Source organism: Botrytis fragariae, assembly GCF_013461495.1.
Source record: "Botrytis fragariae strain BVB16 chromosome Unknown tig00000000, whole genome shotgun sequence".
Lineage (NCBI taxonomy): Eukaryota > Fungi > Ascomycota > Leotiomycetes > Helotiales > Sclerotiniaceae > Botrytis > Botrytis fragariae.
Genome location: NW_023500986.1, coordinates 1,717,958 through 1,731,124, shown reverse-complemented (window position 1 = coordinate 1,731,124; position 13,167 = coordinate 1,717,958). Strand labels below are relative to the sequence as shown.

The 13,167-nt window shown below is 43.8% G+C and overlaps 6 protein-coding genes across 6 annotated transcripts; 3 read left to right on the top strand and 3 right to left on the bottom strand.

The window, feature by feature from the left end:
- Positions 1-493: 493 nt before the first annotated feature.
- On the top strand, positions 494-3,279 carry Bfra_006755 (putative retinol dehydrogenase 8 protein; the record flags this gene model as incomplete). The annotated part of the gene is made up of 6 exons (XM_037337124.1): positions 494-523; positions 597-920; positions 983-1,030; positions 1,088-1,212; positions 1,951-2,197; positions 2,290-3,279. 6 exons carry the CDS (start codon positions 494-496, stop codon positions 3,277-3,279), a joined length of 1,764 nt encoding a protein of 587 aa, XP_037198490.1.
- Positions 3,280-3,530: 251 nt separating this feature from the next.
- On the bottom strand, positions 3,531-4,345 carry Bfra_006754 (putative der1-like family protein; the record flags this gene model as incomplete). Its single annotated transcript, XM_037337123.1, has 2 exons — positions 3,531-4,082; positions 4,154-4,345. The coding sequence occupies 2 exons, from the start codon at positions 4,343-4,345 to the stop codon at positions 3,531-3,533; spliced, it is 744 nt and encodes a 247-aa protein (XP_037198489.1).
- Positions 4,346-5,118: 773 nt separating this feature from the next.
- Bfra_006753 (putative histone H3 protein) lies at positions 5,119-5,814 on the top strand (the record flags this gene model as incomplete). Its single annotated transcript, XM_037337122.1, has 3 exons — positions 5,119-5,269; positions 5,415-5,539; positions 5,599-5,814. 3 exons carry the CDS (start codon positions 5,119-5,121, stop codon positions 5,812-5,814), a joined length of 492 nt encoding a protein of 163 aa, XP_037198488.1.
- Positions 5,815-6,142: 328 nt separating this feature from the next.
- On the bottom strand, positions 6,143-7,277 carry Bfra_006752 (putative homoserine kinase protein; the record flags this gene model as incomplete). The annotated part of the gene is made up of 2 exons (XM_037337121.1): positions 6,143-6,786; positions 6,836-7,277. Coding segments are annotated over 2 exons (1,086 nt in total), but the record flags the coding sequence as incomplete, so codon positions are not given.
- Positions 7,278-8,011: 734 nt separating this feature from the next.
- Positions 8,012-10,456, top strand: Bfra_006751 (putative phosphoribosylformylglycinamidine cyclo-ligase protein; the record flags this gene model as incomplete). The annotated part of the gene is made up of 2 exons (XM_037337120.1): positions 8,012-8,224; positions 8,312-10,456. The coding sequence occupies 2 exons, from the start codon at positions 8,012-8,014 to the stop codon at positions 10,454-10,456; spliced, it is 2,358 nt and encodes a 785-aa protein (XP_037198486.1).
- Positions 10,457-10,914: 458 nt separating this feature from the next.
- Positions 10,915-12,070, bottom strand: Bfra_006750 (putative pyridoxine biosynthesis protein; the record flags this gene model as incomplete). Its single annotated transcript, XM_037337119.1, has 3 exons — positions 10,915-11,526; positions 11,651-11,833; positions 11,921-12,070. The coding sequence occupies 3 exons, from the start codon at positions 12,068-12,070 to the stop codon at positions 10,915-10,917; spliced, it is 945 nt and encodes a 314-aa protein (XP_037198485.1).
- Positions 12,071-13,167: the final 1,097 nt, after the last annotated feature.

The following is a 13,167-nucleotide window of genomic DNA, read 5'->3' as shown; positions in this document are numbered from 1 at the left end:
AAACTGTGTGAATCGGTTCGAGAAACTCGGGCAAATACCCCTGCAAGCATTTCGGGGATTGAGAGGACGATGACGTCTCGTAGAAACTCGATTTTTTTGTTAAAAGAGTGATGAGTCTGGAGATAAAACAAATGCTGATTAATTGCTCCTTCTTCGTTCATGGCCGACGTGGTCAATCTAGGTATTCACAATCATATGATTATCAACTGGTTGGGGTGCGCCGTTGCGATGCGATGCAATGTGATTGTGTAATACTATTTGTGAATGGGTGAATGGCGTCAACCTCATCGGGCGCAGACTTTTTCCTAGGAATTTCCATTTATTTAACTCGGGCTTCCGCTTGGATATTTTGTTTATCCAAAACCAACAAAAGACAAATAAATCACAGCTTCTTTCATACCATCCATACCTTTCTTTGACATTTGGAGCATAAACATCACACTCAAATCTATTGAAACCAAATACAGAAATACTCAATCAACTGAAATTCAAAATGAGAGCTTACTGGTTTGATAACAAGGAGGTAAAGTACCCCTCACCCCCACTACATTACCCCTCCCTCTATTTTCTTTTTACTAACAAACAGTTTTCTATAGGGCGACCAACGCGAACTTCACGACTCAGGTCGCGACGTCAACCCTGAGTACTTGGAGAAGCTCGGAGTTCTCTATTACAGATTCGCAGATGAGAAAGATGTCGACAAGCTCGCCTCTGACAGAAGTTACAAGAATCGCGATGTAATCACGGTCTCACCAGAGAAAATGGGCGATATTTATGAGGAGAAGGTCAAGTCGTTCTTCAATGAGCATTTGCATGAAGACGAGGAGATTAGATATATCAGAGATGGAGCGGGATTCTTCGATGTTAGGAGTGAGGGCGATGAGTGGGTTCGTATTAGGTTGGAAAAGGACGACTTGATCGTAAGTATTTCTGATAGATGCGCTGGAATTGTGTTTGAATAGGGACTGACTTTGGCGGACAGATTCTCCCAGCTGGTATCTACCATCGTTTTACCACCGATGAAAACAACGTATGTTTCGCTTTATGATGTTCTTTTTAGCATGCGCCATTACTAACAAAAGAATAGTATATCCAAGCAATGAGATTGTTCAAGGAGGAACCCAAATGGACTCCTTTGAACCGTGGTCCAGAAGTCGATGTCAATCCATACCGCAAGGAGTATTTACAAACTGTTCCTGCAATCGCAGGCCAGTAATGGAGGAGTGGAGATGGAAGGGTAGATGATGGAAGTGAAATGGCGATAACGAAGTAATGAAACACTGCAAGCTGAATATGATAGCATATGATGATAGGTAGCAAGAATGCGATTTCATGGGTTTTGATAATTTGTGTCTCAATGAGGTCTGATTGAGATACTGTACACTGTTATCGCACAATGAATAGGCATGATAAAAGTCATATAGTTCGTCCGTTGAACTCATGCCAGATACCAGATACCTACATGTGATTACCATCCTAACCACCCATCTAAAGTATCTTTTCCTATCCCATCCCATCCCATCATCACCGTCAACCATCCATCATGGTAAAGAAAGATGCCGACTTACGTCATATCATGCCGTGTAGTGAATGAAGATATAAAAGATAAGACGAATTTTTTGAAGACGATAAGAGTTTGTAAATAAACCGATAACGAATTACCACTAAAACGCTCATCTCCATAACTTTTGCAATTCTTGGTCAAAAGCCCCGGGACAGTTCTTTTCAAGATCCTCAAGCTTTTGCGATTCTGGATCTGCCATAAGATTGTCACTTTCCCCCAAAGCCCCAAAGCTGACGGTGCTAGCAGATATGCACCAAATCTTTTGGGAAGGGGAAGCTTACCCCGCCATTGGTTAGTTTTCCCCAGCTCCCTCAACGTCACCACGAGAGTACCAACTCATCATCACCATTTATGATCCACGACCTCGCACATAACAATACATAAAGAGAGATGAAGGAAAATAATTCAAAAGAAGGAGAAGGGTCCGCTTATACCCCCGATTTCGACTCTTACAACAATTTACTACCATCGGGACAAAATCCCCCTCACAGCAATGCCCACGATAGCATGTCTCCCGATTTTCTCAAAGTCGAAAATACTCTCAATGCCGATGGTAAAAAGATTAAATTACAACTCCCTCTAAGCTGCGAGCCTCCGGGCCCAAATAATAAGACAAAGCCAAAGGTTTGGATTGTGAGTATTACCAAGCGCGGCCTGGCAGACAGATCATCTAGCCATCCGGACAAGGCCATTCTACACCTTCCATTTACTAACTCATCATTTAGATATTTGGCGCCAGTGGCCACATGGGTCAGAGTCTCACACGAGCATGTCTTTCCAAAGGTGACGAAGTTGTTGCCGTCGGCCGGATCAACGAAAATACAATCGAATCGATGCAAACCACATTCCCGCATCCAAACTGCTTCAATACTCTTTGCGACGTGCGTGTACGAGAATCCGTGTCTACAGTTATAGAACAGGCACTTGAAAAATTCAAGCGCATCGATGTGATAGCTAATTGTTCAGGCTACGGCGTCATTGGCGCATGCGAAGATCAGGACGAGCACGAAATTCGCAATCAATTCGAGACGAATTTTATGGGCACAGTACATATTATCCAATTGAGTCTACCATACTTTCGCGAGCAAGGAGCAGGGAGATATTTGATATTCAGTAGTACTTCAGGCGCGTTGGGTGTTCCGGGCTTAGGACCATATTGCGCGACGAAATATGCGGTGGAGGGAATGATCGAAGCGATGCTTTACGAAGTGGATGCTTTCAATATAAAAGCCACATTGGTAGAACCGGGGTTGGTGAGGAGAGATGAGAAGGAATTGGCTTCGGGTCCGCTACCTACTTGGGGACACTTCTTGATTAAACCTCCCAGTGAACCATATTCCGATCCAACTTCGCCGGCGTTGCATGCGAAGAGAATGGTTCAGTGGCTGGGGGATAAACAACCTACTAGTGCTAAGAAATGCGCAGATTTAGTTTGGCAATTAGGTCATTGTTCTTACCCGCCTCTACGATTACTTTTAGGGAGTTACGCTATAGAAAGCATTAGAGATCGTTTGCGATCTATCATAGAAGAGTTGGAGGACTGGAAGCATCTACATCATCCTATAGCTCCAGTTGATGAGCTTGATAATGAGGAGGATTCAGACGATGCTCGAGATGTAGATATGTCTGCTAAACCGAAAAAGGAGGATCGAGCTGCAAAGCGGGCTGCGACGAATTCATTAAAAGCAGAGTCAGATGCAGATAGTAGTTCATGACCACACTCAATAAGTTATCAATAATTGTAATAATATAATATTGGTACGCTTACTTGTGATTGCGATATGAATAAATGTCCTCAAAACCTCAGCATATAGGTATAGCATAGCGGCTAAAGTAACTCTCTGCTAGGTGCTTCTACCAAACGGTGTATCAGCGAACAATAACGTCCACACGCAATCTCTTCTTAAATCCCAAACGCCTTCCCATGCAATTTCATCATGATATTCTATGATGCTCTTTTTTATTTTTACCTTACTTCCGGCCCTGGCGCTGCGGCCATTGCAATATCATTATTGATTGCGTCCGCTGTTTCTTCTCTTGGTTGTCTATCAAATAATCTTCTCCAAAACATTGGTGGATCAAATGGACGATGTCCATTGTGTAGCGGTGGATAAACGTCGCAAAAGAAGTACCAAACATGACCAATGACTATTCCCATCAATTCATCCTTTGGAACTGTCCCGTGTAAAACTAAACTGAAACCCATCAAAACCCAGGGTAAATATGGAGCCGTGAAAACCAGTAATCCGAGGAAACTCAATTGTGTATCGGGATTTCGTCTCGACCAGATGTATACGAGAGTTGAGGATAATGGGTGTCCTAGAAATGGCATTGAGACCAGAGGATTTATGCAGATAAGACAAGTCATCGCATAGAGTAACAGCCATGAGAAATGCGCCGCAGATCGACCGGATGATTCTTCAAGGAGTCGCGAGTATCTGGTTAAGAAGAATACGTGGAAAACGAGGTCCAGAGATAAAGGACCAAAGTATATGAAAGTTGTCAAGAGGCGCCAATACTATTTGTGAAAAGAAATCAGCGAGTCCAAGATGCGAAAGCAAATGCGCAACGGAGGGAAACCAATCATACCTGCGACTTAACAAATACAGCTCTAAAGCTGTAGAATAGCTGGAACGGCGTAACAATTTGACATTGAACCAGCGCGCTTGTAATGACTGTAGCCGTCGTCCACCATCTTGTACAAACGGGCATTTCCCAAAACCAAGTTTCTAGCGGAAATCCGGCAGGGCCTCCTTCCCCATTTCCCATCATTTGATCCATAATTGGATGTATAAGGGTGTTGATAGAAGTAATGCGACAGTAATGCGACAATGAGGCTCGGAATCTGATTATGGAATAAATCGAGGAGAGCTTGCGTAATGGAGTTGTTTGATATTTCGAGATTTCGAAGTGAAGATATGGAGGAAATCTAAATACTTTTTCTTATGATACGAGGCAATGCGATTTCTAGATACTTTAGTTTGACAAAAAGATTTTTTTTTTTGAAAGAAGGTCGTGGGTTCGTATTTATAATTTATCTGTAGTTCATGACGTTTCTTTGAACAAGTTGTCCTGTTCTAATAAGGTCTAACGATGACTAGCCTTTGGCCCGGCAGACGATCTTAGATAAGGCAAGGCTGACAGTTTGAGGTTTCAGCCTTGGATATAGCCATATTTCCTGTCTACCAGATGGTCAAAGCGCGTAGGAATTGTAAATATGGTTGCTGTGGTTCCTAACCCTTCAATATTCAACTTCAGACTAGACCAGACCAGAATTACCAATTGAATATATCTCTCATCCATCCCACCCATTGAAACTCCACGCGATTTCGCCTCTCGAATTTTGTTCGGCTCGGTCTATTCACCTTCAATTGGACCAGCTGTCCAAATATCAAGGACGCGCATCCTCGCGCAAAACCGCGTCGTCGAATCCATCCCGGCTACAACAATTCTCAAGAATTTCGCACATTGATCATCACTTTGCGCAATCATAGCAGAAAGCACATTTCATTGACGAATACTCATAAAGCTTTGAATTATAATCAGAATTCGCAATGTCGCAAATGCAGAAGAAAAAGCAGCGTTTGTCACTGGACGACGAATCAACAGGGGGTACCCCAAGAGCAAACGCATCAGGCAGACCGGCAGGAAAATCTGTTGCAGGAAAGAGCATGAGTAAAAAAGCAAGGGATAGTGCTGTTAGAGGTAAGCCGGATTTTGTTCTTGCATTCCGAAGACTCGCGCTCGCGTTCGAAACGGATTAACGGTTCGGTTGATATTCTGATATGAAGCTCGGGAGAAAATTACGGTGCATATTAAACTCACATACTGACTCAATTGATGTAATTAGCTGGAGACCCAATTCCTCAAGGGAAAAAGCGCCGTTATAAGCCTGGTACCCTCGCTCTGAAGGAAATTCGCAAGTTCCAGAAATCTACCGATCTGCTTCTTCTCAAACTTCCCTTCTCACGTTTGGTTCGTATTTATTCCCTACTCAACATTACAGAGCTAAATCTAATATAATGGAAATCTAGGTCCGTGAAATTGCACTCTCAGTACGCCCTCAAGGTGAGGGAATGCGCTGGCAATCACAAGCTATTCAAGCGCTTCAAGAATCAGCCGAAGCATTTCTCGTCCATCTGTTCGAAGATACGAACTTGTGTGCTATCCATGCCAAGAGAGTCACAATTATGCAGAAGGATATACAACTTGCAAGACGTATTCGAGGTGCATGGGGTGGTTTGGGTTAGACTAGGACAATTACATGCTGAAACGCTGTATAATTGCTTAAATTCGCTTTGGAAATTTTGTCAGATTAGCTTGCCTGGATAGGGACTTTATTTTCGTTATAGGGAAGGCGTATATGGTTACATGGCTCTCTACAAGTATGGGAGGGATTCGACTGATATGAGGACGTATAAGCAAGCATTGATGGTCTATGCTAGATGAAGTAAATATTTGCTTCTCTTCATCAGTAGACCTGGCTTGTTCAGCAAGGTAGTATATGTGTGCCTTAAGATTTTCCTCAAGTCTAAATTTTATTTAAACGACGAAACAATATTTTTTATCAACGCCTTTTCAGCTGTATGTAACAGTTGTTCCGTCTTGCGCAGGTTCCAACAATTTCCAATCGCATTTGATATCATTCTTCGCAAAAGTATCTAAAATGACATTCGCAATTGCATCAAAGTTTTCTGTTGCAAGCGCAAGAATAGTTGGACCGGCTCCAGATAAACAGATTCCACATAGACCGGGATGAGATTTAGGAGTGACAGATTGTAAGATCTCAGGGAGGCCTGGTATCAAACCTTTTCTGTAAGGTTGATGTACTTTGTCTTGCATCGCAAGATAGATTTGTTCTGCATCAGGTGGTGATCTTCCAAGCGCTGAAGGTAGAAGAGCAATTCTTTGAAGGTTGAATACTACATCTGACCTAGAATAAGAAGATGGCAGGACACTTCTAGCTTTTGCGGTTGCGACTTCGAATTGTGGAATGATGGCAATGGCTTTGATTTCGGGAGCCCAGGGAAACTTCATGTAATGCCCGATTCCAACTGGAGGTTCGGGAGGATTGGATCCAGTATCTACTCCTCCGGCAGGTTCAGGGAGAACTTCACTGAGTGGAATCTCTTTGCGTTCTGTGTCTTCGGCGCTGAGTTCGTTGAGGTATGTTCCTACAAACCCTCCATACAATGCTGCGGCTACGTTGTCTGGATGTCGTTCTGTGTAGACTGTTAGATATATTCAGCTTGATGGGCAATTAAATCGTACCTATCATGAGACAATAGTCCAGCATCCTAGCTTTAGATAACTTCAGCTTCCCAACTTCATTGGCCAACGCAACACCAGCTACCACTGCGGCACCAGATGATCCAAGTCCGCGCCCTAAAGGAATAGGATTGATGATATGAACTGATGTTTCGGAAGGAAAGCTTCTTTGACCATGACATCGCAAAACGTATAATGCAGTTCGTGTAATAAGATTGCTATCAGCAGTCAAAGGAACCTCTTCTGCGCCTTGTCCTTCATATGTGATTTTGCAATTGAGAGGTGCTTGAGATGTAACTGATGAATTGACTTCGACATGTAACTCGAGCCATATGGAAAGGGCGAGACCTATAACATCGAATCCGGGGCCAATGTTCGCAGACGAACAGGGTACTTCTGTATGGACGTCAGTTTCGAATATCTTGCTAGCATCACTGGAAATGATCCTGATGTAAACGAGGTTTTGTGCGGCTTTGAGGAGATAGAGATGACGGACTTATGGTAATCATTTTTATTGAGGTGGTTTATAGAAGCTCGAGACTGGTGGAATCAATGAGAGGTTCAGCATGGAATATAAAGTTGCTATCGAATCATTCGATAAACTCTAGTGTGACCTTTTTTATCAGCCTTGCCCGATATCGCTATAAAATTGGAAAATTTTGGTATATCAACTAGGATTGTAGTCAGAAAGGTTGAAATTGGAATAAAATAAATATAATTCGTTCGCTTGAATCAGATCATTGCTCGGGCCGCTGTGAAGATCCATTTAAATTTCTCAGACATCCGTGACAGAATGATTAGTTGAACTTTCCTACATTGGTTTGTAGTATATTTGGTGATAAGATATAATGCTTCAAACACTTGAGAGTTGATGACAGAGTGAAGCCAAATCAAATTGAATCCCAAATTACACAATTTCGGCACATTGCCATAAACTACTAAATAAGTGATACACTATACCTAGCACTAAAGACTTAAATTCATCAAATAATATCGGTTAAATCATGGAGGGGTAACGTGGGGAGGAAAGTAGCGGGGTTAAAATTCTTGCCAGGCGGTGACACTAAGCGGGCAGAAAATGATTCAACCCGATGATCATATTGAATTTGAAGACTCTTCTTTTGTTCTCCAACCGTTTTCTCATACGTTAAATACCTCAACGCAATCTAGAATTTCACAATGGAGTCCATTCGAATCCTCCTTGTCGGAAACGGTGGTCGGGAACATACTCTGGCTTGGAAACTCAGTCAATCTCCCCGAGTAGAGTCTATCATCGCAGTTCCAGGAAATGGAGGAACTGCAAATTGCCCAAAAGTTTCCAATGATTCCAGTGTTAAGGCTGATGATTATCCTGGACTTGTTGCTTTGGCCAAGAAACATAATGTTAACCTGGTAAGCTTCTATATTCTACATTCATTTGAATGTTTATTTCATTCCAATGCTCGATTTTGTTAAGCAATTACTTACGTTTATACGTAGGTGGTACCAGGACCAGAAGCACCCCTCGTTGATGGAATCCAAGATTATTTCCGTGAGGCAGACATAGCTTGTTATGGACCATCAAAACTTGCTGCGCGTTTGGAAGGAAGCAAAGCATTTTCGAAAGATTTCATGAAGAAATACAACATCCCAACTGCGGCTTACGAAAACTTTACGGACTACGAAGAAGCGCGAAAATACATTGATAGCGTAAACCATAATGTTGTCATTAAAGCCAGTGGATTGGCAGCTGGAAAGGGTGTTATCATCCCAACATCGAAGGAGGAAGCCCACCAAGGACTAAAGGATATCATGCTTGATCGAGAATTTGGGGCTGCTGGCGATGAGGTTGTCATCGAGGAATTCTTGGAGGGTGATGAGCTCAGCATTCTCACTTTCTGCGATGGTTACAACATGTACTCTTTACCTGCTGCTCAAGATCATAAGAGAATTTTCGACGGTGATCAGGGTCCAAACACTGGAGGCATGGGATGCTATGCGCCTATTCCAATTGCTACCCAAAAATTAATTGAGGAGATCGAACGAACCGTATTGGAGCCCACGCTCCGCGGTATGAGAAAAGAGCGTACACCTTTCGTCGGCACTCTTTTCACTGGCTTGATGATAACCAAGAACGGACCAAAAACCTTGGAGTATAACGTTCGTTTCGGTGATCCAGAAACACAGACTTTGTTACCATTGTTGAGTGAAGATACCGATCTTGCAGAAATCATGCTCCTCTGTACTCAAGGATCCCTCGACGAAGCGAAGATTAAGATTGATCAAAAATTCAGTGCGACGGTTGTTGTAGCTGCTGGAGGATACCCAGGCTCATATGCCAAAGGCACACCCATGGAAGTCAGCACACCTCCGGCAGGCTCCAATATATTCCATGCTGGTACCGTGATGAAGGATGGTCAGTTACAAACATCCGGCGGACGTGTCATCGCAGCACAGGCTGTTGCAGAAACTCTCGAGCAGGCTGTGAAGGATGCTTATACCACTGTCGAACTCATCAAATTTGATAAAATGTTCTACCGCAAGGATATCGCTCATCGGGCATTCAGATCTTCATCTGCTACAAAGGAAGCACTTACATATGCATCCGCAGGTGTCAGCATTGATGCCGGTAATAACTTTGTCGAACGTATTAGAAAAGCAGTTCTTTCTACCCGAAGACCAGGAGCCGATGCTGAAATTGGTGGTTTCGGTGGAGAGATCGATTTGGAAGCTGCTGGTTATGCGGGTGCCCCAACTGTGGTTATGTGCATTGATGGAATTGGCACTAAACTTGCCATTGCACAAGCTATGGAGAAGCATGACACAGTTGGTATTGATTTGGTCGCTATGAATGTAAACGATTTGATTGTTGCAGGTGCTGAACCACTTGGATTCGTCGACTACTATGGATGCAGTCAATTAAAGCTTAAGAATGCAGCAGACTTCGTAGAAGGTGTTGCTAACGGATGCAAAGACGCTAATAGTGCACTCGTTGGTGGTGAAACTGCTGAGATGCCTGGTATGTACCAAGGAGATGATTATGATGCTGCAGGTTGCGCCATGGGAGTTGTAAAGAAGGAGAACAGATTACCAAGGACAGATTTGATGGCAGAAGGTGATGTGCTTATTGGGTTGGCATCTGCGGGAGTTCACTCCAATGGATTCTCTCTCGTGCGAAAGATCATTGCGAGAGAGGGTCTCTCCTATAAAGAAGACAAGTGCCCATGGGACTCTTCCACCACCGTTGGTGAAAATCTCCTCACACCTACTCGCATCTACGTTCGCTCTTTGAAACCAGTGGTCCAGAAGCACTTGGTCACTGGTTTGGCTCACATCACTGGTGGTGGCTTGACTGAAAACGTTCCTAGAATGTTACCATCTCATCTAGCTGCCGAGATCGACGTCGCTACGTGGCAATTACCAGATGTGTTCAAGTGGTTGAAGAACGCAGGTAATGTTGAAGCTAGCGAGATGGCTAGAGCATTCAACACGGGTATTGGAATGGTAGCAGTGGTCAAGAAGGAGAATGTAGAGCAGGTTGTGAGAGAATTGCAGGAGTCGGGTGAGAAGGTTTATACTATTGGAAAATTGATCAAGAGATCAGGTGAAGGTTGCGAGTTGAGAAATTTGGACTCGTGGAATTAAAAACTACCTAGGTAGGAAGAACGAGGAACCGGGAAGATGGATCGGGATGGGATGGGAGGTTTCATGTTATAAAAACAAGGCGTTTGTTGTATTAGGGATACCATGAAGTTGAAAAATAGACACGAAAGGAATTTTGAACGGATGCAAAAAGTTATACGCTAGCTGCTTTATATTGTAATTTGTTGAGCTTTATGGATTTACATTTTTGAGATGAGTTGAGAATCTCTAGATACCTAGCTAGACCTATCTTTCACGCCTCTATGCATACCCTGCTATTTGATGTGATGGTATACCAACCCCTCATCTTTTTATCTTTTCCCCTATTGTATCCATGGAAGTAATATAATGGCACAAACAAAGCACCACACCTCGTTCCTCCCCAATCATTCAATCATTTTACACCTCTTTCTTAACTCACATAGTGCACCCCATTCACCAAACCCAACCAAACCATCCATCTACCATCCCCTCCCCTGCATCTTCTCCTTGGGATCCATCGTCCCACAATTCAACCCCACCATGGCCTCTCCCAAATCCTCACTCACCTCCGCCAAAACCTTTGCATCATTAAAATGTGTCGTCGCCTGGACAATCGCCTTGGCGCGCTTCGCCGCATCTCCACTCTTAAAGATGCCACTGCCGACAAAAACACCATCGCAACCTAATTGCATCATGAGTGCCGCATCGGCCGGGGTAGCAATACCACCTGCTGCGAAATTGACAACAGGGAGACGACCCAACTTTGCAGTTTCTTTGAGGAGTTCGAATGGGGCTTGGATATCTTTTGCGAGAATGCGTAGTTCCTCGTCCGACATGAGAGAGGCGGCGCGGATCTCCGCGGTTACTTGACGTTGGTGACGCACGGCTTCGATGACGTCGCCGGTGCCGGCTTCGCCTTTGGTGCGGATCATGGCGGCACCTTCGGAGATGCGGCGCAGGGCCTCGCCGAGGTTGCGGCACCCGCACACGAAGGGGATGGTGAAGGGGTGTTTTTCGACGTGGTGGAGGGCGTCGGCGGGAGTGAGCACTTCGGATTCGTCGATGTAGTCTACGCCGATTGATTGGAGGATCTGGGAGGGGGGGATGTTAGATGGGTTTGAGAGGTTTGAGGGGTTTGAGAAAGAGGGGATGGGGGTGAGGAAATGGGAAAGAAAGAAGGGAGGTAAGAAATGCAATGAAAGGGGGAGAACTAACCTGACATTCAACAAAATGACCGATTCTCGCCTTGGCCATGACAGGTATCGTAACCGTCTCCATGATCTCTCGAATCATCTTTGGATCGGACATGCGGGCTACACCTCCCTGAGCACGAATATCGGCGGGAACTCGCTCGAGCGCCATGACTGCTACTGCGCCTGCTTCTTCTGCGATGCGGGCCTAGAGGTTGGTGGTGTTAGTGGCGGGTTTTGGGTTGTTTTTGATTCATGATGGATTGAAGGGCGAGGGAAATCGTGAGTCACTTACTTGTTCGGCATTAACCACATCCATAATCACACCCCCTTTTAACATTCGTGCCAACCCGGTCTTGACGACAAAGGTAGAAGATGTGTTGTTGCCATGTCCGTTTGCATTTCCATTTCCGTTGGTGGCGCTGGTGGGTAGTTCGTTGGACATTTTGTGAGTATTGTTGAGTATGGAAGAGAAGAGGAGAGGAGAAATGAAGGGTGAAGGTCTTTTTTAAGGCAGTGTAGTAGCTACGATAGAAAGATGTGAAGTATGTAGGTAAGTAAGTAATAAGTAGGTAAGAAGTGTAAGTTTAGATGAAGAATCCAAACAAGAAATCTATATCAAATATGTGTGTATGTACTCGAGTAAGTAGGTAGACAGGTAGACAGGTATGTGTGTGTATATATATATATCTGAGAAAAGAAAGGAAAAGAAATGCAAATTAGTAAAATACTTTCTTAGTAAAATATCTAGTCTAGCATATGACTCTTCTCATTCCATTCATTTCAATCTATCTCAGTCTTGGTATAAAGTCAGTTTTCGTATTTTGATAGGTCAATTGATCTGATGCATCCATCCCACGGTCATTAGTACCTAGGTAGGTAGGTCGGTAGGTATGTTTTTTACTCATCGCATTCTCATGCTTCTCTTGTTAATTCCAATTCCAATACCAATTCCAATTCATCTGCACCAAGGTAGGTACTGGCCCCTCCGACCGGTAAGTAATGCCGAGACAAAGAAAGGATGTGACCAAGTAATTTACTACCTAGATGGGTAAATCGACCTCTTGGTACATGTAGACATCCTTATAACCTCCGATTCAACCCTCCTGATTGGTCAAGACACACTCGATTATAGTACCTAGGTGCAACGTGGGGTGATTTAAGGTTATATTATATGCAGGGTTTCCATTTTATTTTCTTCCATTATTGTGTGCGGGTATGGTGACTAGTGCCCATTTAGGCTAGAGCGGCGATCGAGGGGTTTGTACATTGGGCTGGGTAGATACGCTTGGGATCGGGGAAGGAGTTTGCGAGATTTATGGGAATGTTGGGGTTGGATGAGTTATTTGGATGGGTGTGTGTGATGGGTGTGTGTGTATGGATGGATGGATGTATGTATGGATGTATGTATGTATGTATGTATATATATACATGGAAAGATTCGGGATGCAATATAAAAGGAGGAAGCAGGAGTTTGCGAGGTGGATGGATGGATGGATGGATGGAGTTGGTTTGCATGCACAAATGTATGAATACATGTAT